General features: G+C 35.8%; 1 protein-coding gene and 1 pseudogene across 7 annotated transcripts in view; one reads left to right on the top strand and one right to left on the bottom strand.

Annotated features, from left to right (window-relative positions):
• DNAJB4 (DnaJ heat shock protein family (Hsp40) member B4) overlaps nt 1-24,700 on the top strand; it is a 48,612-nt gene extending 23,912 nt beyond the window's left edge. For 3 of the 7 annotated variants that reach the window (XM_073896479.1, XM_073896480.1, XM_073896478.1), the window contains exons 2-4: nt 13,208-13,449; nt 19,824-20,392; nt 22,157-24,700. In XM_073896479.1, the coding sequence (XP_073752580.1) occupies nt 13,239-13,449; nt 19,824-20,392; nt 22,157-22,390 (1,014 nt within the window). In that variant the 5' untranslated portion in view covers nt 13,208-13,238 and the 3' untranslated portion in view covers nt 22,391-24,700. Of the gene's footprint in view, nt 1-13,164; nt 13,450-19,823; nt 20,393-22,156 lie in introns of all 7 variants that reach the window. The other 4 variants (XM_025872003.2, XM_025872001.2, XM_073896477.1 and 1 more) reach the window with 2 other exon arrangements.
• Nucleotides 4,716-6,041, bottom strand: LOC112824113 (bridging integrator 3 pseudogene; annotated as a pseudogene).
• Nucleotides 24,701-25,318: the final 618 nt, after the last annotated feature.

Here is a 25,318-nt window from a genome sequence, read left to right as displayed (position 1 = left end):
TAAAATTCTATCATTTCTTTATTAACTTGTTTCTCAGTTGTCTTCTCCCACTAGAATATGAGTTGAATGAAAGTGAGGATGCTGTGTATCTCTTTCATAGCACATAGTAAGCACTTGTAAATATTTGCTGAATGAGATACTTTATTCATGGAAAATGTTCACTATGATAATATCCATCTTTTAAAACAAGTTTTATAGTACTCATCAAATACTATACAATATGCACTCAAATTCTGTTGACTGTTTAATTCCAAATACGAGTCCAAATTACTGTAATAACCTAAAGAAGGACATTTTATAGTTAAGAAAAAAATAGGATTTCTAGAACATTTAAATAGGGTTTAATGTCTTACAGACACTTGCCTTAAGTTTACTTATTGTCTTATAAACCTAGATGGAGTAAGAAATGAATCTCTTTAATATTTTTCTATTTTTTTCCCTAAAGATAAATTTGCATTTGTAACAGTGACAAAATTTTTAGGTATTGTAACTCATGCTCAAAGTCTAAGGTTTTTCTAAAATTTAGCATCTGAGTTCCAAACTTACGACAGAAACTGCAGCAACAGGAACGAGGGCTGGTAAGATCTGACTCTAAAATCAAAGATACATATTTTAAGGGGCACTTGGCTGGCTCGGTCAGTAGAGCACGCGACTCTTGATCTCCAGGTCATGAGTTCAAGCTCCTCGTTGGGTGTAGAGTTTACTGAAAAACAAAACAAAACAAAAAACATATTTTAAGAATACAAACATTGTACCTTTTTCACATTTATTTTAAAATTTTTAAGTAGACTATTTTTTTTAGAGCAGTTTTAGGTTCACACAAAATTGAGTGGAAGGTTTCCCATAAACCTCCACACATGCACAATCCTCCCACCCCATTATCAATGTCTCCCACTAAATAGGACATTTATTTACGACTAATGAATTTAAATTGATACATCATTATCACCCAGAGTCTATAATTTACATTAGGGTTCACTTCTGGTGTTGTACATTCTATGAATTTGGACAAATGTCTAAGGACATGTGCCCACCATTTCAATATTATACAGAGCAGTTTCACTGCCCTAAAAATCCTCTGTACTCTACCTATTTATCCTTCCCTTCCCACTAACCCCTGACTACCACTGATTTTTTTTTTTTTTTTTTTTTACTGTCACCATAGTTTTACCTTTTCCAGAATGTCATATAGTATATAGCCTTTTCAGACTGGTTTCTTTCACTTAGTAGTATACATTTACAGTTCCCCCAATGTCTTTTCATGGTTTGCTAGCTCATTTCTTTTTAGTACTGAATAATATTCCATTGTCTGAATGACCATAGTTTATCACATTCACCTACTAGAGGACATCTTGGTTGCTTCCAAGCTTCCAAGTTTGGGCAGTTACGAATGAGGCTGCTATAAATATCCATGTGCAGGTTTTTGTGTAGACCTAGTTTTTCAGTTCCTTTGAGTAAATACCAAGGAACATAATTGTGGGATCGTATGATAAGTGTATGTTTAGTTTTCTAAGAAACCATCAAATTATCTTCCAAAGTGTACTATTTTACACTCCCACCAACAATGAATGAGAATTCCTATTGCTCTACATCTTTGCCAGCATTTGGTATTGCCAGTGTTCTGGATTTTGGCCATTCTAATAGCTGTGTTGTGGTATATTTGTTTTTATTTGCATTTCACTGATGACATTTGATATGGAGTATCTTTTCATATGCTTATTTGCCATCTGTATATCTTTGGTGAGGTTTCTGTTAAGGTCTTTGGCCCATTTTTTAATGGGTTTATTTTCTTATTGTTGAGTTTTAAGAATTCTTTACATATATATTTTTGTTTTCTTTTTCCATTTTTATATTTAAATTAATTAATAAACATATAATGTATTATTAATTTCAGAGGTAGAGGTCAGTGATTCATCAGTCTTATATAATACCCAGTGCTCATTACATCACATGCCCTCCTTAATGTCCCTCACCTGGTTACCCCATCCCTCTACCCCTTTCCCCTCCAGCAACCCTCAGTTTTTTTCCTATGATTAAGAGTCTCTTATGGTTTGTCTCCCTCTCTGATTTTGTCTTCCTTTATTTTTTTCTCTCTTCCTCTATGATCCTCTGTTTTGTTTCTTAAATTCCACAAATGAGTGAGATCATATGATAATTGTCTTTCTCTGATTGACTCATTTCGCTTAGCATAATATCTTCTAGTTCCATCCATGTCGTTGCAAAAGGCAAGATTTCATTTTTTAATGGCTGAGTAGTATTCCATCATGTATATATATCACATCTTCTTTATCCATTCATCTGTTGATGGACATCTGGGCTTTTTCCATAGTTTGGCTATTGTAGACATTGCTGCTATAAACCTTGGGGAACAGGTGCCTCTTCAGATCACTATATTTATATCTTTGGGGTGAATATCCAGTAGTGCAATTGCTGGGTTGTAGGGTAGCTCTGTTTTCAACTTTTTGAGGAAATTCCCTACTGTTTTCCAGAGTGGCTGCACCAGCTTACATTCCAACCAACAGTGTAGGAGGGTTCCCCTTTCTCTGCATTCTTGCCAACATCTGTCATTTCCTGACTTGTTAATTTTAGCCATTCTGACTGGTGTGAGGTGGTATCTCATTGTGGTTTTGATTTGGATTTCCCTGATGCCAAGTCACGTTGAACATTTTTTCATGTGTCTGTTGGCCATTTGTATGTCTTCTTTGGAGAAATGTCTGTTCATGTCTTCTTCCATTTCTTGTTTGGATTATTTGTTCTTTGGGTGTTGAGTTTGATAAGTTCTTTTTTTTTTTTTTAAATATTTTATTTTTATTTATTTGACATAGAGAGAGAGAGACAGAGTGAGCACAAGCGGGGGGAATGGCAGGCAGAGGCAGAGGGAGAAGCAGGCTCCCCACAGAGAAGGGGGAGTCCGATGCGGGACTCGATCCCGGGACTCCGGGATCATGACCTGAGCCGAAGGCAGTGGCTTAACCAACTGAGCCACCCAGGCGCCCCAAGTTTGATAAGTTCTTTATAGATTTTGGATACTAGCCCTTTATCCAATAAGACATTTGCAAATATCTTCTCCCATTTTGTCACAAGGGAAATAATGTTCTTTATATATTTAGGATAATAGTCCTTTATCAGATATGTCCTTTTTTTTTCTCCCAAGATTTTATTTAAATTCAGGTTAGTTAACATATAGTGTAGTATTGGTTTCAGGAGTAGAACTTAGTGACTCACATAAAACCCAGTGCACATCCCAAGTGGTCTCCTTAATGCCCATCACTCATCTAGCCCAAACCTCCACCCATCTCCCCTCCAGCAACCCTCAGTTTTTTCTCTATAGTTAAGAGTCTCAGAAGGGCCAAATGCACCCCAATGTTCATAGCAGCAATGTCTGCAGTAGCCAGACTGTGGAAAGAGCTGAGATGCCCTTCAACAGATAAATGGATAAAGAAGATGTGGTCCATATATACAATGGAATATTACTCAGCCATCAGAAAGGATGAATACCCAACTTTTACATCAACATGGATGGGACTGGAGGAGATTATGCTAAGTCAAATAAGTCAAACAGAGAAAGTCAATTATCATATGGTTTCACTTATTTGTGGAACATAAGGAATAACATGGAGGACATTAGGAGAAGGAAGGAAAAATGAAGGGGGGGGGAATTGGAGGGAGAGATGAACCATGAGAGACTATGGACTCCGAGAAACAGAGGGTTTTAGAGGGGAGAGGGGTGGAGCGATGGGTTAGCCTGGTGATGGGTATTAAGGAGGGCACATAATGCATGGAGCACTGGGTGTTATACAGACACAATGAATCGTGGATCACCACATCAAAAACTAATGATGTATGGTGACTAACATAACATAAAATAAAATTTTAAAAAAGTCTCTTATGGTTTGCCTTCCTCTCTTTTTTTTTTCTTTTTACGATATTATTTATTTATTTGACAGAGAGAGACACAGCAAGAGAGGGAACACAAGCAGGGGGAGTGGGAGAGGGAGAAGCAGGCTTCTTGCGAGCAGGGAGCCCAATGCGGGGCTCAATCCCAGGACCCTGAGATCATGACCTGAGCTGAAGGCAGACGCTTAACGACTGAGCCACCCAGGCGTCCCTCCTGTTTTTATCTTATTTCATTTTTCGTTCCCTTCCTCTATGTTCACCTGTTTTGTTTCTTAAGAATTCCCATATGAGTGAAATTATATGGCATTTCTTTCTCTGATTGACTTATTTCGCTTAGCATAATACTAGTTCCATCCACATCGTTGCAAATTCAGATGTCTTTTGAAATATTTTCTCCCAGTCTGTGGCTTGTTTTGTCATTCTCTTGACAATATCTTTTTCAGCAGAAAATTATAATTTTAATGCAGTCCAGCTTATCAATTCTCTTTCATGAACTGTTCCTTTGGTATTATATTTAAAAATCATTGCCAAACCCAAGGTCATCTAGATTTTTTTATATGTCCTAGGAGTTTTATAGTTTTGCATTTTACACTTAGGTCTGTGATCCATTTTGAGTTAATTCCTTTTTTTTAAAATTTTATTGAAAACTTTACTTGAAAAAATAAAATTCCAAATATTCTGGTGAGACAAACCCCTGTTCTTGCTCTGAGGTTTGTGAATCAGGCTGTGACATTTTGTCGGTAGCCTATTGACTTGAGGTGACTCGAGGTGACTCGAGGTGAGTTGGGTTTCCTAGGGAACCTGCAAGGCTTGGGGCTTTTCTCTGCCCTTGGCCTAAGGGACAAAAGTGGGCTAAGCTAGTTTTTGTCATGCTGGGAGGCTGGAGTGAGGGTTCTGTCTGGGCTGGGGGAACCACCGCTCTTCTGTTCCCCATGGCAGTGTCTTGGGCTTCTTCAGAAAAGAGGAGTCTGAAGTGGAAAGACAACAAGGGTGGGTGGACTCCCCAGGATGGGTCTCTGGAGGTAGATGTGATCATGACGATGCAAGCAAGGCTAAGACCTCAGGTGAGCAGACAAAGCCTGTGCCTTTGAAGGCTGGAAGCCTTCTCAGGCCCTAGGCCAGGATGCATGCCCTTTGGATGGTTCTTTTGGAAATGAGAAGGCTCCTGGAGTTTTTCTGCTCTGCTTACCCGTCTGTGCTCTTGCTATGGGTGGGGAGCTAGCAGCCTGCTTGGGGCTCCTGGTGCCAGGCTCACTGCAGAGGGCTGGGGAGGTAGAGCAGGGGCCACTGCTGTCCCCGTACTTCTCTCAGGGGAGGACCTTTTGCTGGCTGACGCCTGAGCCTAAGCTTGACAAGGGCAAAGACCAGACAGGTGTCCCAGGAGTCTTTGAAAGGGTGGTGGGGACTCACTCATCGGCCACAACAGAGAGGGCTCTGAGCTCGCTCAGTCTGGCCTCGTTCTCCCTCTGCCATTGCTCATCAGGGTGTCCAGGCTGGTCAAGCTGCTGGGTTAGGTCTCCAAAGATCTTCTGCATTTCAGAGTAGTACCCAACCTAGGCTCGGATCAGGGCCTCAAAGCTGGGCTGGATGGAAGTAGTCAAGCCGGCTGTGGTAGAACCTCCGCAGGTAATCCAGGAGCTGCTTGTTGTTGGCCTCGAAGTCGTCCCGCACAGGCCACAGCTCTTCTTGGGCCTGGTGGAGTTTGGCCAGCGTGGGTACCGTATTCTTCTCCTCGTATTTCTCTACCTTGGCCTGCAGTCTCCAGTAGTCCTGCCAGGCCTGCTCCTGCCGTTTCACTGCCATGTTTAGGCTCAGGAAGACACTGCCGAACATTTTAAGGGTTCAGTCATGGTCTTTTGAATCTGGTTCACCTTTTCCTGGTTGAAGGTGTCCATCCGCTTCCTGGCTGTGTCCAGAGCTGTCACTATGTTCAGGAAGTCATGATCTTGCTCACAGAGGGGATTGGAGAGCAAATCCAAGGATATCTTCCCGGCAGATTTGGACATGGCCAGGTCAACAACAGTGCTCTTCTTCATGTCCTTCTGCAGCCTCCTGGTCTGCTCCTCCAGCTGCTGGGGTTTTCCATATTCCCTCTCAAAATCTCTCTCCACTGTTTTGGGAACAATCTGTTTCTTGGGCTGCCCAGTCTTTTTTTTTTTTTTTTTTTTTAAGATTTTATTTATTTATTTGAGAGAGAGGGAATGAGAGACAGAGAGCACGAGAGGGAAGAGGGCCAGAGGGAGAAGCAGACTCCCTGCCGAGCAGGGAGCCCGATGCGGGACTCGATCCAGGGACTCCAGGATCATGACCTGAGCTGAAGGCAGTCGCTTAACCAACTGAGCCACCCAGGCGCCCCTGGGCTGCCCAGTCTTGAAAGGAATCCAGCTCATGGTCCCGAACCTGGCCCTGACGCCGGGGTCCTCAGCTGCAACTAGGTCCTCAGGGCATTTTGAGTTAATTCTTGTGAAAGGTTTAAGGTCTGTGTCTAGATTCATTTCTTTGCAAGTGGATGTCCAGTGTTCAGCACTATTTGTTAAAAAGACAATTTTTTTCTCCATTGTATTGCCTTTGCTCTTTTGTCAAAGATTAGTTGACCATATTTATACGTGTCTATTTCTGGGTTCTCTATTCTGTTCTATTGGTCTGTTTGCCTGTTCTTTCAGCAATACCACACTGTCTTTGATTACTGTGTTTGAAATAGTCAATGTATTTGAGATTTGCATTTGAAATACAATGAATGCTATTTATGTGAAAGTTTAATGATTTTAAATTTTAACAGAGTCAAGATGAGTAAGTAGCAATTATTAACTGGGCTATTTGGAAAGAGCCATTTATTCTTAGTTTGACAGCTGTTGTGTGTGGATGTATATAAAAAAGTAAATGTAAATAAGGACATTTTATTATTCCTATGGTATGGTAATTTTTTTTCTAGAAAAAAGTTCTACTTCATATGATGAGATCATTGTCATCACAATAGTAGCTAACATTTTCATAGTCCTCATTATGTGCCAGTCACATTTAAGTGTATCACACATTTATCTCATTTAATCCTCACATCAGCCCTTTGAAGTAATATTAATGCTAATCCCACTTGACAGATGAGGAAACTGAGGCACAGAAAAATTAAGTCAAAGACCTCACAGGTAGTAAGTGGTGTTGTCAGAACTCTAACCCAGGCAGTCTGGCTCCAAAATCTGTGTTTTTAACCACTACACTATTAGTATTCCCTGGTGCCACCCTACCAAATTTTATAACCACGATTCAGCTATCTAAAGCACTGTGGGAACAAGGTGTAAAAGAGCCTCGGTTTGTTTATTCTTGGATAAGAAGTACTGGGGAATGGAAGTCACAACTTACTAAAATTAATTACTTGATGAGAAATTTCTGGACTAAATATACCCATTTAAGAATTAAATATTGACAGAAAAAGTTTCCAACAGGAGCATTGGTAAAATGTTAGAAGTCATCTGTCTTTAAGTATTTAAGTGATGATCTGAATTTCAATAGTGATTTCTTCTGAGACTCTGGAAGGCATTCTGCTTTCTTCGTACTAATGTATTATAAACTGAGAAATGATTTGTGAATTGGAGGAAAAAAACTTTTTTGTTGTCTATTAATAAAGCCAAAGTAGAAGGTGAAGAAGGCATCAGTTGAATGACTACTTATGTACTTTAAAGATTTTTTATGTGTGATAAAGTGCTATTTTTAGCTCTCATGATCTAAACATATATAATATTTTAAACTGTGATTATTTAATCAAAAAGGACTCATACTTCTGTAAAAATTATCTATAATTACTATGAAAGCATAATATCACAAATAAGGAAGCTTTGTTGAAGTTTTTGGAAAAAAAAAAGTCATTAGAATGTTTACTTAATTCTGGCCCATGTCTCCCTAAGATAGAGTGACATACTTCCTCCACATATATTATTGGGCACAAAAACTGTTAAACTGTGTTTAAAAAAAAACAACTTTAATAAACATACTTAAGTTTTCTGATTTGGTTGAAAAAATTAAAATCTCTTAAAATACATTGTAACTTACCTTCAGTTAGAGATGAATCACCCCTACCCCAGCATGAGAATTTAAGCTTGTAAGCTGTAAACATTAAGGAGAAAATCTCTTTGTAATTTTCATTATTTATTTACTTACTTATTTTTAAAGTAAGCTCTACACCCAATATGGGGCTTAAACTCAGGACCCCAAGATCAAGAGTCACGTCATGCCAAGTGAGCCAGCCACACATATATATACCTATAAAATCATATAAACAGGATTTATGTGATTTTTTTTTTTTAAAGATTTTATTTATTTGACAGAGACACAGCGAAAGAGGGAACACAAGCAGGGGGAGTGGGAGAGGGAAAGCAGGCTTCCCAAGGAGCGGGGAGCCCAATGCGGGGCTTCATCCCAGGACTCTGGGATCATGACCTGAGCTGAAGGCAGACACTTAACGACTGAGCCAGCCAGGCGCCTCAGGATTTATGTGATTTTTAAACAATATTTCAAACAGACTATTATGTAGTTTTTTTGGCTTTGCTTTTATTTTTACTTTTTTTTAATTTTTTATTTTAAAGATTCCATCTATCTGAGAGAGAGAGCACGAGTAGGGGGGAGAGGGAGAAGTGGACTCCCCGCTGATCAGGGAGCCCATTGTGGGACTCAATCCTGGACTCTGGGATCATGACCTGAGCCAAAGGCAGATGCTTAACCGACTGAGCCACTCAGATGCCCCTATTTGTACTTTTAAAAATATTAAATGAGGCTTGTTCTCTTCTCAGCTCCATTTTCCCTAAAAACTGCCACTACTTTTCCCTTTACATACTATTTTTGTCATGATAATTATTATTTTTTTATTTTTTTAAAGATTTTATTTATTTATTTTGCCAGAGAGAGAGAGAGAGAGAGAGAGAGCACAAGCAGGGGGAACCGCAGGCAGAGAGAGAAGCAGGCCTTTTGCTGAGCAAGGAGCCTGATGTGGGACTTGATCCCAGGACCCCAGGATCATGACCTGAGCTGAAGGTAGACAATTGACTGAGTCACCCAGGCGTCCCTCATGATAATTATTTATAGGGATGACAGTTGGTTACACACCCCCGTTAAAAAAAAAAAACAAAAAACCCTACACTTATCTCATAGATGAAAAAAACTTAGATGAAAAAAACAATGTAAAGTGACTGTGTAATGGATTTTTAACCCTTAAGTAGTAGAGGACACAGCTCAGTCTGAAAAAGTAAATATAAGAGCAAAATTTCTCTGAAGCACTATGTAGTTTAATAATTATATCAATCCACTACTCTATTGCATCTAATTGCAATGAGTATATTGGTATACTTAATAGTTTTTTGTCTTTGGATTATTTCTAGGGACAACTTTCCAGGTGTGGTATTTACAGAGATTTTAAAATCATTTTTAATAATTGTTCCCAGGGTCCCCTGGGCGGCTCAGTCAGTTAAGTGTCTGACTCTTGATCTCAGCTCAGGTTTTGATCACAGGGTTGTGAGTTGTTCCCAAATGGTTTTTAAAATTATTTTTATTATTTATTTTTAATGGATAAACGGGTGTTTATTTTATTGTTACCCATTTTGAACTGCCAATTTACATCACATATACTTTTTTGTATATCTCAGTTCTCTAGGGCTGCTAAAACAAATTGTCACAAAGGAGACATCTTAAAACAACAGAAATTTATTCTCACACTTCTGGCAGCTAAACCAAGGTGTGGGTAGGGCCACACTCCTTTCAAAGGCTCTGAGAGATAATCCTAGGAGAGTAGTATAGATCTACACATTTTAGGAATAACTTCTGCTTGAGTGTTTTTCATTCTTTTAAAATAAAAATGTAGTGGATTTTATTTTATTTTTATTATTACTTTTTATTTTTAAGTAGGCTCCATACCCAGCATGTAGCCCAACATAGGGCCTGAAGTCCCGATCCTGAGATCAAGACCTGAGCTGAGATCAAGAGTTGGATGCTTAACCCACTGAGCCACCCAGGTGCCCAGTGAATTTTAGCTCTTAAAAAAAAGGATGTTTTTCCTCCATAGCCTGAACGTACTGTTTCCTTTTTCCTTGGGCCTACCTTGTTTCCTGGGATCCATGTTGCTTTTTTTCTGCTCACTTGACATTAAAACAGTGGAAGGGTAGTCAGGCTCCCCTGGCTCTGGGTATGAGCTGGCCTTGATCCCCGTAACCGTTCCTCCTGATGCTGCCATATTTATTTTCTTTACTGAAGTATAGTTGATACAAATATTGCATTAGTTTCAGGTGTACAACATAGTGATTCAGCAACTCTATATGTTATGTTATGCTCACCATAAGTGTAGCTACCATCTGTCACCATACAACACTGTTATAATACTACTGACTATATTCCCTATGTGGTACCTTTCGTCCCTGTGACTTATTCATTCCATGCATATAATATCTTCTTTATCCACTTGTCTATGAATGGATACTTAGGTTGCTTCCATATCTCGGGTATTGTAAATAATGCTGTAATGAATATGTGGGTGCATCTATCTTTTTGAATTACTGTTCTTGTTTCCTTTGAATACATACCCAGTAGTGGAATCACTGGATTGTGTGGTATTTCTATTTTTAAATATTTGAGGAAGCTCCATACTATTTTCGACAGTGGCTAACCAATATGCATTCCTACCAACAGTGCACAAGGGTTCTCTTTTCTCCACATCCTCACCAACATTTGTTATTTCTTGTCTTTTTGATATTAGCCATTCTGACTGGTGTGAGGTAGTATCTCATTGTGGTTTTGATTTGCATTTCCCTGATGATCAGTGATGTTGAACATTTTATCTTGTGTCTGTTGGCATTGTTCCCAAATGTTTGAAAGAATCATTTATACAACTCATTTTATCAAAACCTAGCTAGATTGTTTTATATTATTTAAAATTATAATTGCTTCCTTTATTAACTTGAAATTTCAAAGTTGAGATGAATTCTTGCTTTTCAAATTTAGCTCTATGATTCTTTTTGTGTGTATGATATTTGAAGAAGTATGAAAATCCTTTATCACCCTTCTCTTGATATGTGGAAAGTCAGATTTGTTTCCATTTGTTAATATGTAATGCACTTCTCGGAAATGTGAAAGATCTAGTCTTTGGGTTCTAAAATCCTTTAATATGTCAAGTCCTGATAATATTTCTAGCTACCTGAAAATGATTGAATTGGATAAGAATCTGTTTTTTCTTTCCTCCCAGCATTACCCACCAGAACAATTCAGACTTTTCATAAATAGTAATGTCAGTGTTCCTTTGGTAGTAAATATTTAAAAGAGGAATTAATTCTAGAAAAGGTGATTTTTATTATATTTTTACCCTACTCTAGATGCTGATCATTGCACTGGACTTTAACTTGCAGTTTTTTTTAAAGCAGGAGTTTTAAGGTGACTTTGGATATTAGCATTTTTCCCCAAGTTGTTTTGGATTTGAATGGACAACCTTTTGACATTGAGTATTCCTTGGTGGGACTAAAAAATTTGCTTGAATAGCTAGCTGACAAACCTCTGTAACCTGTAAATAGGCTAGACAGATGCTATACATTTCTAAAACCAAAGTATTTTTAAAGGAGAGTTTTGGAAAAATAGGAAATCCTAGCTGTCAAATGTACAAAGATGAACGTTCCGAAAGAATTGCTGAATCATGAATGTAAAGCTGCTTGGCATATAGAGTTGGTGTTCCCATATCTTTAAAGGTTAACACGTGATCATTAACTTTTCATCATATTCTAAACATATATGTACATTTACTTTTCCTTTACATGTTCTGTTTTTCTTTTAAGCTTACAGATTTAAGGTATTTATAGGGCTCTGTGCAATTCTTTTCACATTTTCTTATTAATCCATCTTTCCATATTAGAAATGGGAACATTTTTGAAAATATAACATGACAATATAGGAGATAAAAGATGAGTAATATACATTGAAAATTTTTCTCATAAGTATCATATATATATATATATATAAGCAGACATTGAAAGGGTATATAAATGATAGGACATAAACTTTGTTAACAAAAAAAATACAAAACTACAACAAATAAACATAAGTATCTATGAGAAAAAAAGGACTAGAAGGAAATACACTAACATTTAGCAGGGATTACCTAAAGTGGGATGATAGGGAGGTTTTTATTTTATACATTTTTCTTCTTTTTTCCTTCTGTGTTTTCCAAAATCTTCAGCAATGAGTATTGCTATTTATAATTAGGGAAATGTGTTTTTAAAAGAAAAAAATACTTCTCATATATCACTGCCCCATAAATAGCATATCCAGATTTTAAGATGATCCAGTCAAGGTCTTATAAGAAACATGAGTATTTACTGTCTGTAACCTGATACTTGTCTTCTATCTTTCCTGCAGCACAAAAATTCTTTAAATAGTGACCCTAGGAATTGGGTGGAGGTGGGGGGGGGGTAGTGGGATCTCATTCTGTTTTTGCTGAAGTAACTAAAATGATCAGATATGAAGCTTTCACAAATATTTAGTTTGCCAGAACTATTAACTCTTGTATACTACAAAAAACTAGTTAAAACCACTAGCTAAAATAATATTTGAGTCCCTTATTGCTTTTGATGTGTATGATATGTAGCCTTTTACAATGTGAAATTGGCATATTGACTTCCTGGCATTGCTGGATCCCAGGAATTCTAAAAATGACACAAATTATCTGAAAATTTTAATTTAAACAAACCAGATTTTAGTATTGTGTATCTTACATTTGGATAACTTGAAATTAAAATTAAAATACCTGAAATAAGTTCAAGGGTACCTTCATTTGTATAATACTTTTAATTTATTTTAACATAGGATGCCTAATGGCTGTAATTATTTTTGTTTTTTCACCTACAATAGAGTAAATAAATATGTAGTTATGACCTGCTATGCTGAAATATTGGTTTTTGAATCCACTCCCCTTCTTAAAAAGGAAATAAAAATGGGAGAGCCAGAAGGAAAATGAATAGTTAATCGTGGAGGAGGAGAAAACCTAGCTCAGTACTTTGACTAGAGGCAGCTGGGGAAGTGACGTCCTGTAGCATTTGCTGTTCTAGAAAGTACAGAGACACGTAGTGAAAATGGGAGGATCTAGAAGGAGGCTGTCTCCTGTGTAGTGTATATTTATCTGTAAGTGAGCCTTTGGGGAAGGAATTAAATACAGAGACGCGGTTTGCTTGCTGCCTTAAGACAGCGAAGCTGAATTGCTGATTTGCTTTAACTTTTAAAATACCCAGCTTGGTTTATTTTTCTTAGAATCGTACTGCTAAGACTGGGGACGCTGTTTTCTTTCACAAAGGGAAATCTAAGTTCATTTCAAGGCATTCGAAATGGGGAAAGACTATTATTGCATTTTGGGAATTGAAAAAGGAGCTTCGGATGAAGATATTAAAAAGGCTTACCGAAAACAAGCCCTCAAATTTCATCCGGACAAGAACAAATCTCCTCAAGCAGAGGAAAAATTTAAAGAGGTCGCAGAAGCTTATGAAGTATTGAGTGATCCTAAAAAGAGAGAAATATATGATCAGTTTGGGGAGGAAGGTAAGTATTCCGTGTATATCTTTTGGTCTCTCCAGCTCTGTCTCACTCTCTCTCTTTTTCCTCCCTGCTCTTTCAGCCTTCTGGTTATCTTTAAATTAAATTCTCAGACATCAAAGTAGAAAGACAAATAATGGATAAAAATAAGATTTTATCTTTGATCATCTGAATGAATATTATTACATAGCTGTGAATGAAATGTACTTGTTTGCCTTTTTTTTGATTTTGGCATTTTGTAATATATATATCTTCTGCCATTAGATTTATAATGTTAACATTGTATATTTGAAAAGAAACATTACATTCCCATACCCATTAATGAATTGTGTCAAAATTATGCAACCTGTTTTGTTTTCTAATGAATTTTCTGCCGGAACCACTAAAGGTCCTTCACTCATTTAAAATGTTAAGATTGGCAGTTCAAATTCTGGGTAGTTTATATTTTATTCACAAAAACAAAACAAGTTTTTTGCCTCTCTGATAAGCAATTTAATTTAGATTGAACAAGATAGAATCGTCTGTCTGAGAAGCAGAAGGCCCAGGCATTTAGCTCTGGTTGTTTTTGGCATTCTGCCTAGAGAGGAAAGAATTTTCCTGATGTCATAAAATACCAGAACAAGTTTTTAGCTTAATTGTAAACAGTAATTGTGTGCCAAGAAAATGAGATCTCAGAAATACAGTTTTTGACCTAAAATGGCCACCTCATTAGAACAGTTATTGATTTACTTATAGGTCACATTATGTCTTCAGAAATTTTACTACCTAGGTATAGAGGAAAGCATGACAACTTCCCTTTGCTCTTCCTGCCATACTTTTCTTTCATCGTGAGATCAGAAACTAGTTGAGTACAGTAAATGGGGGTTATTAAGATTATCCCTTTATTGTTCTGTATTTTAAATTAAGTTTGTCCATCATTTCCATATAAATGTAGCTATAAAGTAGGACTATTTTAAATTGCTAATTAACAGCAACAACGAAAACACTTTAATTCCTACAGATTCTGGGATTTTCAACATTTTGAATCAGGACTAAGTTACTTCATTATTAATTTTTTTCTCCCAAAATGTCCTCTTTTAAATCATTGTAGTTACGAAAACCTTTTTTATTTCTTTGCCTCCTTTATTGCATTTAACATAAAGTTTTCCTAATCAGATATATGCTAAAATACAGTGAAGCAGTAACTGCTTATTTTGAGTTAAAAAAACTAAACTTATATAAGCAGGGTGATTGTGTAAAGGGTTTTTTTTTTTTTTTCCTGTCTTTGTTTTGTTTTTCTTTTTGATTTGAGTTGCCAAAAATTGCAATTTCTGCTCTTGGTTTTGGTGTGATGAGGACCTGCAGTGTCAGGGTCTTACAAAGTCAATATAGAAAAAGGCAAGCAATGACCAGTTCAATTCTGCCTGTCCCTTATGGCCTTACTAATCAAAATACTATGATTTGGTTCATCTTGAAAGCTAAGCAGGATTCTGAGATACTACAAACAATATACTCTTTCTAAAGAAGTTATTTGTGATTTTGTAAAGAAATCCACAAACATTCCCCTGTAAAAGCAGATAGCCCTTGCTTAAACAATATCTCACTGCTAGCTCAAGTTTGTTTATAACTAAGCCATAGGATTCAGTGTTTTCTAAGGATATTTATCTTCAGAATTTTCAGGTCATCAAATGATACATTTTTCTTGGCTTAACATTACCTCTTATTAGTGTTTTTCTTGAGTGATGTTTCTCTAGGTTGACTTTTACTGATCATTATCAGTGAATGAATTTTTAAAAAATGAAAGCAATATCATCTGTGTACCCTGAATCTTTTTTTTTGTTCTTGATTCAGATAATTGATATAAGCAATAGAGGTAATAGGGAAGAATAAGTGTTTTAAAGCATTGAAATAAATTCAGAAATACTCTCTAATTATGAGTTACTTGAGAATATAGTTAAATGAAAACTATTTGACTATGTTTTAGAAATTACTCTTTCTTTACAAAAAAGCATTATGTTTATTTGCTCTTTATTCAGAATAGCTCATTTATACTTTGGAAAAATCCCTTTTAGGTATACTGTTTAAATGGGAAAACATTTTTTCTCTTTGCCGTTCATTGATCAGTTTATGCCTGCAGGGCTGGTTCCATCACCCAATGTGTTTCTCCAGTAGTAACAAAATACTGAATTTTAGGACTGTGGGGCTATTAGTAATTTATGTAATATACTCCTTACCCCCCTCCAGTTATTACACTGTCTTTCAAGGCCTGGGACAATGGGAACAGGAACCATGAACTGAGAAGTGTATGAGTTGAAGAAGCTAAATTTATATAGTTAGAAAGTAAGAGAACCAGTGATCCAGTTTATTCATGTTTTGAAAATCTCTAATATCCACAATTTTAAAGGCTTGGTTTAAAAAAATTTGGATAAAAATAGAGATGTTTTAAATTTACCATATGACCCAGCAGTTCCACTCATAGAAATCTATAAAAGAGAAATGAAAACATAGGTCCACAAAAAGACATGTATGTGAATATTCATAGCAGCATTATTTGCAATGGCCCCAAACTGGGAACAATTTAAAAGTACTATCATTAAGTGAATGGATAAACAAAATGTGGCATATATGTACACACACACACACACACACACACACACACACACACACACGTACACGTACATGCTGGAATACTACTTAGCAATTAAAAGGATTGATATAATAAAACATGCTGCAACATGGATGAACCTCAAAAACTATGCTAAATAAAAGAAGTCAGATGTCAAAGGCTACATATTCTGTGATTCCATTTATATAAAATTTGTAGAGAAAGAAAGCAGATCAGTGGGTTGCCTAGTGCTAGAAGTGGGAGCAGGGGTTAGCTACAGATAGAAACAGAGAGAACTCATTGGGTTGATGGAAATGATTGATAACTGGATTGTGATGGTGGCTGCACAACTCTACAACTTTATTGAGATCACTGAATTACATATTTGCAATGGGTTAATTTTATAGTGTGTAATAAGCAAAGCTATTTTTAAAAAGAGAGGAATGTTCTCCATAGTTGAATCATTTGAAAACAAAAAAATACAACTACGTAAATTGAAAATTGGATTTTGAACCTGTCCCTCCCAGAAGGTTTTAGGTTTAGTTCTGAATTGTTCAGTGGATGTCAACAAAAGTTTGTATTAAAAGACTGCAAAAAAAAATCTTTTAGTAACACATCCTTACAGTAACCTAGTACTCCCACAGTTCTTTTTCCTTATGCCTTTTTTTTTATTTATAGTTTACCCAATAACTTTCTTTAAATACTGAAAGGTAGTATTTATATGATCAAAGTTGTGTTTAGTATATTAATCTATACCAGCTTGCTTCTTCAGTTCTTTAGTTTCCATATTTAATCAACTGGATCTCTTTTTATTTACTATGTATTTTTAAAAATAAGTTGGATTTTTGTGAGTCAAAGCTGCTTAAAGGTTCTCATTATGCTAGTAACTCTGTAAGTCTTGCTATAAATCTAGATTTTTACATATCAGATCTCCTTAAAGTGTGAGTTATTAAAGTCCTGTAATTTTTTTCTTTTAAATCCTAATTCTTCTCCAATGCTGCTTCTTTTGACACACTTTAACTACTGGAAATCATGGTTATAGATAGTATACCGAACATATATTTGTTTTTGGATTGCAAATTGGTTGGTTGGTTTTAAATAATAGCAGTCTTGCTACAGCATAGGCAAATGTTGATTCTAGAGCATATTCCTTGATCACACAAAGTGATGATGGTGTCTAGAAAACATTTTGGAGAGCAGAGGGAATCCAATTGAATATTAAAATTTTCCATAAGCAGTCAAAATGTATGTAATAAAGAGTTGACTGTATAGTTGATAAGATGCCTGTTACAATTCGAGTGCTAGGCAAAGCAGTACTTGCATAATAATTCATGTTATACTGTTGAGAGTTTCGGTAGGATTTTTGCAGTCATTTATATAGTAGCCTTGTCCTTTATCTAAGCTATGTACTTGACTGTTTAGTGTCAAGGAAAACCTCAAAGCTTCATTGGAGCCTTTTTGTCAGCTTTGATAAATGCCGCTTCAGACTGTGAATCTTCTCAGGAGCTCTGTAATCCTGATTGAGTTACCATTTTTGGCAGAGGGAAGAGGTTTTAGGGAAAAGCCAAACCCATAATACAATAACTTAAGATGTTATTCCTTCTTTTCATGAATTTATTATGAGTCCAAACATTTAGATATTGTCTTGTAGAGAGTTAGATTGGGCAAGCTAATTTACTCAATTTATGTTATTAACTGTCTGTTAAACTATTATGCTCTATTATATTTGTGGGATGGAAGATGAAACGATTAAAGTAATTTAAGCATTTGTTTAGTCACACTGGTCATGACCTTGAGTTATATATGTAACCTATCATTTATAAAAATCTGTCTCTAGCTTTTTTTTTTTTAACATTTGGAGTTATAACTGTACCACTAAAATTTATAAAAAGAAGTATGTATGAGCTGCATGTTAATATCCTTGTTCTGCTTATACCTGCCATTCTGTTTCTATAAGGGATATCCTAACTGCTCTTTGGATATATCATTCAATTCATATTTTGACGGTTTTCAGATTATTAGACTTTTCTTGGTCTCTCCAGATTTCTATTCATGGATGAAGGTAAAAATGTAAACATCAGCTGACACTGTTGGATGAAATAAGAACATATGTATACCTTTTAATGGAAGAAGCCAAATAGAATAAAACATGCAAAACTAAGTCTCTTTGAAAGCATGCTGAGTATAATTTTTTATTATTAAGTCTCATATGTGTATGTGTGATTATACTTTATATTGCTTTTGCTTTTGCCTCTTCTCTATCCTGATACTCAAGACACCTTTTAAAGTTTAAATAGACTTTAAGAACTAGTTCATTCTCTATTCAATAAATATGAGCCCCTATCATTTTCACCCTGTATACATGAGCAATGCAAAAATGAATAAAATATATTTCCTGCCCTCAAATTACTGTTTGAACATATTAGAATCTCTTAGTTTAATCCCTTGGATTTATCACAGTTTTAAAATTTTTAGATTTTCTTCCTGCTTGTTTCCTTCATCAGGAATGCCCATAAGGCTCATTCAAAAACTTTGCTACTACTGTAACAATATAAATCCTTGTCAGTATTGATCCCTTAAAAGATCACTGTACTAATGTTTTGTGGGTTTTAATAGAAACTTTCTTTGGTATATAATGGAAAATGCTGCTTCAAATATGTGATCCCTTGTGAGCTACATATTACTTAGTTGAACCTTAAAGAACAGGATCGGGGTGCCTGGGTGGCTTAGTCATTAAGTGTCTGCCTTTGGCTCAGGTCATGATCCTGGGATCGAGCCCCACATTGGGCTCCCTGCTCTGCGGGAAGCCTCCTTCTCCCTCTCCCGCTCCCCTTGCTTGGGTTCCCTCTCTCACTGTCTCTCTTTGTCAAATAAATAAATAAAATCTTTAAAATAAAGAACAGGGTAAAAAGGTCACTATCTTGGTGTCTGAAGCAAGTTGTCCACAGTAGACAGAAATAACCAGTCCAAAGGACTTACATGTCAAGAGGGTTTACAGCACTTGGTTTTAGACTTTTTTCTACATGCTGTTGAAATTAATGCTATCAGATGGTATGCCTAGATAAATAATTTTGTTAGCTAGAATAGGGATAATAATTTGGAGTCTAAAAAAACATTTTTCATTGGGTGTCCTATTATCATCTTTCTGCCACAGAAAGAGTTCTATTTTAATTAATTCTTAAACAATAAAAGAACTGAAATAAAGCTAGTTAGTATGAATATGGCATTTTATATTATTGATTATACTCACTGATTATAATGGCATTTAAAAACTTAGGTTATGCATTTTGCATTGATTACCAAAGACCTATTTCAATTGACATCTTTTGAAAACTTATATTTATAGACTTCAGATTGTCCAACTAGTAGTTTATGAGATAACAGGTTCCCGGTTTTATTTTCTTATTTACCAGTGGAACAAAGATTCAGGAATTAACTGTCACTAAAGATGGGGGTTTGGAGGAAGAATTTGAAAGCTAAAAATTTAACTTAGGATAGAATGGTCAAAAATTAGGTAGCTGGGGGGTGGGGGGATGGGTTAGCCTGGTGATGGGTATTGAGGAGGGCACGTTTTGCATGGTGCACTGGGTGTTATGAATAAACAATGAATCATGGAACACTGCATCAAAAAAAAAAAATTAGGTAGCTGTTCTGCATTTAGTGATAATGGCATTTCTGGCCAATATTAATAGATTGTAACCTAAGTTGGCCAAAGTTTATTAGTAATACAATTTTTGCAAGTTTAACTTTCAAGAGTTGCAAGCTTTTTTCTAATCATGTTTATCTGTTCACTTAGGGTTGAAAGGAGGAGCAGGAGGTACTGATGGACAAGGAGGTACCTTCCGGTACACTTTTCATGGCGATCCTCATGCCACATTTGCAGCATTTTTTGGAGGTTCCAACCCCTTTGAAATTTTCTTTGGAAGACGGATGGCTGGTGGTAGAGATTCTGATGAAATGGAAGTAGATGGAGATCCTTTTAGTGCCTTTGGATTCAGCATGAATGGATATCCGAGAGACAGAAATTCTGTGGGGCCATCCCGCATCAAACAAGATCCTCCAGTTATTCACGAACTTAGAGTATCACTTGAAGAAATATATACTGGTTGTACCAAACGGATGAAGATTTCTCGAAAAAGGTTAAATCCTGATGGAAGGAGTTATAGATCTGAGGACAAAATTCTCACCATTGAGATTAAAAAAGGGTGGAAAGAAGGCACCAAAATTACTTTTCCAAGGGAAGGAGATGAAACACCAACTAGTATCCCAGCAGACATTGTTTTTATCATTAAAGATAAAGATCACCCAAAATTTAAAAGGGATGGATCAAATATAATTTACACTGCTAAAATTAGTTTACGAGAGGTAAGTTAGTAGGACCTGGGATTCTGAAACCAGACAGAATTATGCATCCGATCTTAGGGAATTTATGTAAATAATAGCTAATATTTATTAAATGTTTAGTATAGGGCACCTGGGTGGCTCAGTCATTAGGCGTCTGCCTTCGGCTCGGGTCATGGTCCCAGGGTCCTGGGATCTAGCCCCGCATCGGGCTCCCTCCTCCGCGGGAGGCCTGCTTCTCCCTCTCCCACTCTCCCTGCTTGTGTTCCTTCTCTCACTGTGTCTCTCTCTGTCAGATAAATAAATAAAATCTTTAAAAAAAATAAAAAAATAAATGTTTAGTATACGTTATTTTTTAAATTCTCATAAGAACCCTCCAGAGGTGGTACTACTATTATCTCTCTTTTATGGATAAGATTATATTTTCTAAGTTTAGTTACCTGTACTAGCAATTTAAATGCCAACTTGAAGTGCTAACCAGATTATGTACTATGAAGCCTAATACTGGCTTAACAGTTTTTATAGGTATGGTTTATGAGATATGCATTGTAACTGAAGTCCATGTATAAGATTTTTTCTAAAATTGTTAATTTGGAGTAATAATTATATAACAAAAAGATATTAATTTATAAGCATACTGTTTTAATATGAGTCCTTATTTGTTCTATTTTTAGACACTATTTTTCAAATTGCATTATAATCCTGCAAACATGGCCATGTCAGTTCCCTGCTTAAAATTCTTAAATGATCCCACATAGTATCTACCATAAAGTCCAGACTTTTTAGCTTAAAATGAAGGTCATTTTAAATCTGATTTCTACCCATAAATGTTTATGCATTTCCTAAGTTTGCTCTGTTATTATCATACATACATTTATGTCATCGTCTAAATTCTAATCAATGAAACACTGTTGTGTCTCACTCTGCCTCAAAACCTGCTACTGGTCCAATGTTTAGCTCAAGCATTCTGTACTCTCAGAAGCTAAAGGCGGGGAGGGTAAGCTGGGTGCCCTTTGTCTCTTGCAGACTTCTGCACCTCTGTGCTCATGTTATACTGTATTATTATTACCGGTTTGCTTCTGAGTTCCTTGTGCATTCCCTGAGGTGGGGTCTGTGTTCATGGTCCCTAAGCTCAGCATCTAGCAGGAATGTGTGGCATATAGTAGACACTCAGTAAACATTTGTTGACTAAACCAATAAATATATTATTTTTATTTTTATTTATTTATTTATTTTTTTTAGAGGTTACTGCTTGTGTTCTCCTCTAGGATTTTTTAAAAAATTTTTTATTGTTATGTTAATCACCATACATTACATCATTAGTTTTTAATGTAGTGTTCCATGATTCATTGTTTGTGCATAATACCCAGTGCTCCACCAATAAATGTATTTCTTATCCTAACATTTTTCCTTCCAAAGAGTAGGTAGTTGCTCTTATTCTATTCCTCTCATTCCTAAATTTCTCCCTCTTTTCTTGTCCAGTTCCATCCCTGCATCTTGAACATTGTAATGGCAACCTCGAACATTCCATTTCATTTAAAGGCAATGTGGAAGACATCCTTTCTCTTTCCTTTTCCTTCCCTTCCCCTTCTCCTTTCTTTCTTTTGTAGTATGTCTGATCATGCATGTCCTAAAGGGATCTTTTAATAGGGAAAAAGTCTTACAATTATCGATATTCTTTTAGAGGTTAAAATTTTGCCTTAGTGGTTTCATCCTTCACACCTAGTTTTTGTTGTTGTTGAGTTTTTGAAGTTCTGAAGTTTGTTAATTTTATTTGGTCTATTTCAGGCATTGTGTGGCTGCTCAGTTAATGTGCCAACAATGGATGGAAGAACCATACCTATGTCAATAAATGATATTGTGAAGCCTGGAATGAGGAGAAGAATTATTGGATATGGGCTGCCGTTTCCAAAAAATCCTGACCAGCGTGGCGACCTTCTAATAGAATTTGACGTGTCCTTCCCAGATACTATATCCTCATCATCCAAAGAAGTACTTAGGAAACATCTTCCTGCCTCATAGAATGAAAACCTTTGTTACCCATATTTTGATAAGGCACTGAAAATATAAAAGGACTGGCAGTTTACTGATGTAGATGTGAATTCTGTATAAAGATGTGTAAATTATTTTGAGGATTCATTAAATTGCATGAATAGAGACGGGTCAAATAAATAGGCAAAAGGGATTTTTACAGTTAGAGATGAAGAAACAACCATTCACTGTATTTTATTTCATTTCTCCCAAATCAGAAATTTTTTAGTATTTTGCTTACATGTAAAATTTGTTTTTGTGGAGTTAGTAGATATATTTCTAATAAAGTACTAGACTATCCAAGTACTTTATTTCTTTTATCTTTACATTATCAGTATGATAGTTTCTCATTTATAATGGAAATTTAAGTTCTTAACTAACCTACATATGTGATATGTATTTCTAGAAAATAAAAACCCAAGTCATTTGGAAATGTGGTTAACTAGATTTAAATCTCCATCTGAAATGCTGCTATAGGGCTGGGACCCATAAAAGAATATCCTAATGCATATGTTTTGATTTTTAAAGTATGCTATAGCATTTCCTACTAACATGGTTGTAATGTTCTTAAGGCAAACCTTTTCATCATAGAAAGGAAATTAATGGCAATTTATCTCCTGTGGAAATCCCAATTGCCTGAATTACTGATATTTTAGAAATAGGCTGTTTTTAAAATGCCATATGTAATTTTATGCAAGTTGACTATATATCTTGGACTTAATAAATTATAGGCACATTTTATTGTCCATTAGTTTAAAATAATTTGTTTAATAATAAATGTGTTTTTAGAGGGAATATTGTTACTTAGAATTAATTTTCCAATTACACAGTCTTCTATAACTTACTCATCATATGCTATATGTATCTTATGCAATTTCCCTAAAAAGAATAAACTACCACTATGGTGTTAAACCAAAATATGGGGAAAATAAACACTAACTGCTGCTTATGAATGATGTTGCTACTACTTGTTATGCATATAAATATTTTACTTTTTCATATGTATAGACTGCATTTCTTAGGTGTTTTAATTTTTTAAATATATTTACGTTTAAAAAATATTTTGTTTTCCTTTTTTTTTAACCATAGTAAGAGTGATGTCTTGAAACAAAATTTTTGGTTCAAAAGTAGCTTTCAGGACGATTGATATATGTACAAGGTGAACTGGATCCTATCACCCTTTAGCAGAGTACAAGGGTTCTTTTAGTGATTCAGTAAATAGGTTGTAATCACCACATACTTTATAGCCTTACTGCATTGTAATTGACATGCCATAAAACTACCTTTTTAAAAGTATGTAGTTCAGTGGTTAGTATATTCACAGAGTTATGTAACCACTAAGTCTAGAACATTTTCATCACCTGAAAAAGAAACTCTATCCATCAGCACTCACGTCCTATTCTTCAGTGCCTGGTAAATACAAATCTACTCTCTGTCTCTACATATTTGTCTATTCTGGGCATCTAGTACAAATGGGATCAAAGAATATGTGACTTTTTTTCACTTAGCTTCTTTCACTTAACATGATGTTTTCAAGGTACATCCATGTTGCATCATATATCAGTACCTTGTCCTTTTTTATGGCCAAATAATGTTCCATTCTATGGAGATACCACATTTTATTTATCCATTTATTAGCTGATGGGCATTTAGGTTATCTCCTTTTTTTGGCTGTTGTGAATAATGCTGCTATGAACATTTTTGTACAAGTTTTTCTGTACATAACTTTTCAATTTTCTTGGGTATATATCTAAGAATAGAATTGCTGGGAATAATCACATGCTTTAGTTCCAAATGGAACCTGGCTGGCTCAGTTGGTAGAGCATGCAGCACTTGATCTTGGAGTTATGAGTTTGAGCCCCATGCTGGGTATAGAGATTACTTCAAAATAAAATCTTAAAAAAAAAAAATGTTGAAAATGCCAGAGAATTCAGCTAATCATACTTACTATTCCACCTAATTCATAAATAGTCCCTTTATAATTGTGGTTCTCTCAATGACAGTTAAAACTCCTTAGGGAAGTATAAACATCACAACAGTTTTCTCACAGGTCTAAAGAGATAGAGCTGAAAAGCATCAGTCAAGAGTGGTGGATATGATTTCTATATTAAACCCACTGTCAGGCGCCTGGGTGGCTCAGTTGGTTAAGCGACTGTTTTCGGCCCAGGTCATGATCCTGGAGTTCCAGGATCGAGTCCTGTATAGGGCTCCCTGCTCAGCAGGGAGTCTGCTTCTCCCTCTGACCCTCCCCCCTCTCATGTGCTCTCTCTGATATAAATAAATAAAGTCTTTAAAAAAAAACTGTCATTTATTGCAATTTTTTTGATTAAGCATTTTCTCCCAAGTTAAAGGATTTATAGATTTGGTGGATGGATAATCTTTGGATTAAAAAGTATTTTTTTAAAGTACAGAATTATTCTTCTAGTAGTAAAAAAATTAATTTTCATTGCTATATAGAAACAGTATGCCAGTATCTTTCTTGCCTTAAAGGATACTGATAATGCCTTCGCATGTAGTTGGTGCCCAATTTTTATTTGTTGTGTTGAATTAATGTAAAAGAGTGTAAAGTTTCCTTATCTATGTAAATTGTGAAAGTACTTTTGATTTTATTTACTTATTTATTTAGTGCTTTTGATTTTAAAATGTTCTCTTTAAATTCAGGGCGCCTGGGTGGCTCAGTTGGTTAAGCGACTGCCTTCGGCTCAGGTCATGATCCTGGGATCCTGGGATTGAGTCCTGCGTCAGGCTCTCGGCTCAGCGGGGAGCCTGCTTCTCCCTCTGACCTTCTCCCCTCTCATGCTGTTTCTCTCTCGCTCGCTCTCTAAAAAAAAAAAAAAAACTTAAAAAAATAAATAAATAAATTCAGTCACATACTTGGATACCTGAAATAGTTTTGCAGTACTGGAGATGCCAGTAAGC

Source organism: Callorhinus ursinus, unplaced genomic scaffold (genome assembly GCF_003265705.2).
Source record: "Callorhinus ursinus isolate GAN/ISIS: 27379988/994484 unplaced genomic scaffold, GSC_fseal_2.0 scaffold9, whole genome shotgun sequence".
Lineage (NCBI taxonomy): Eukaryota > Metazoa > Chordata > Mammalia > Carnivora > Otariidae > Callorhinus > Callorhinus ursinus.
This window is presented reverse-complemented; position numbering and strand designations above follow the sequence as displayed.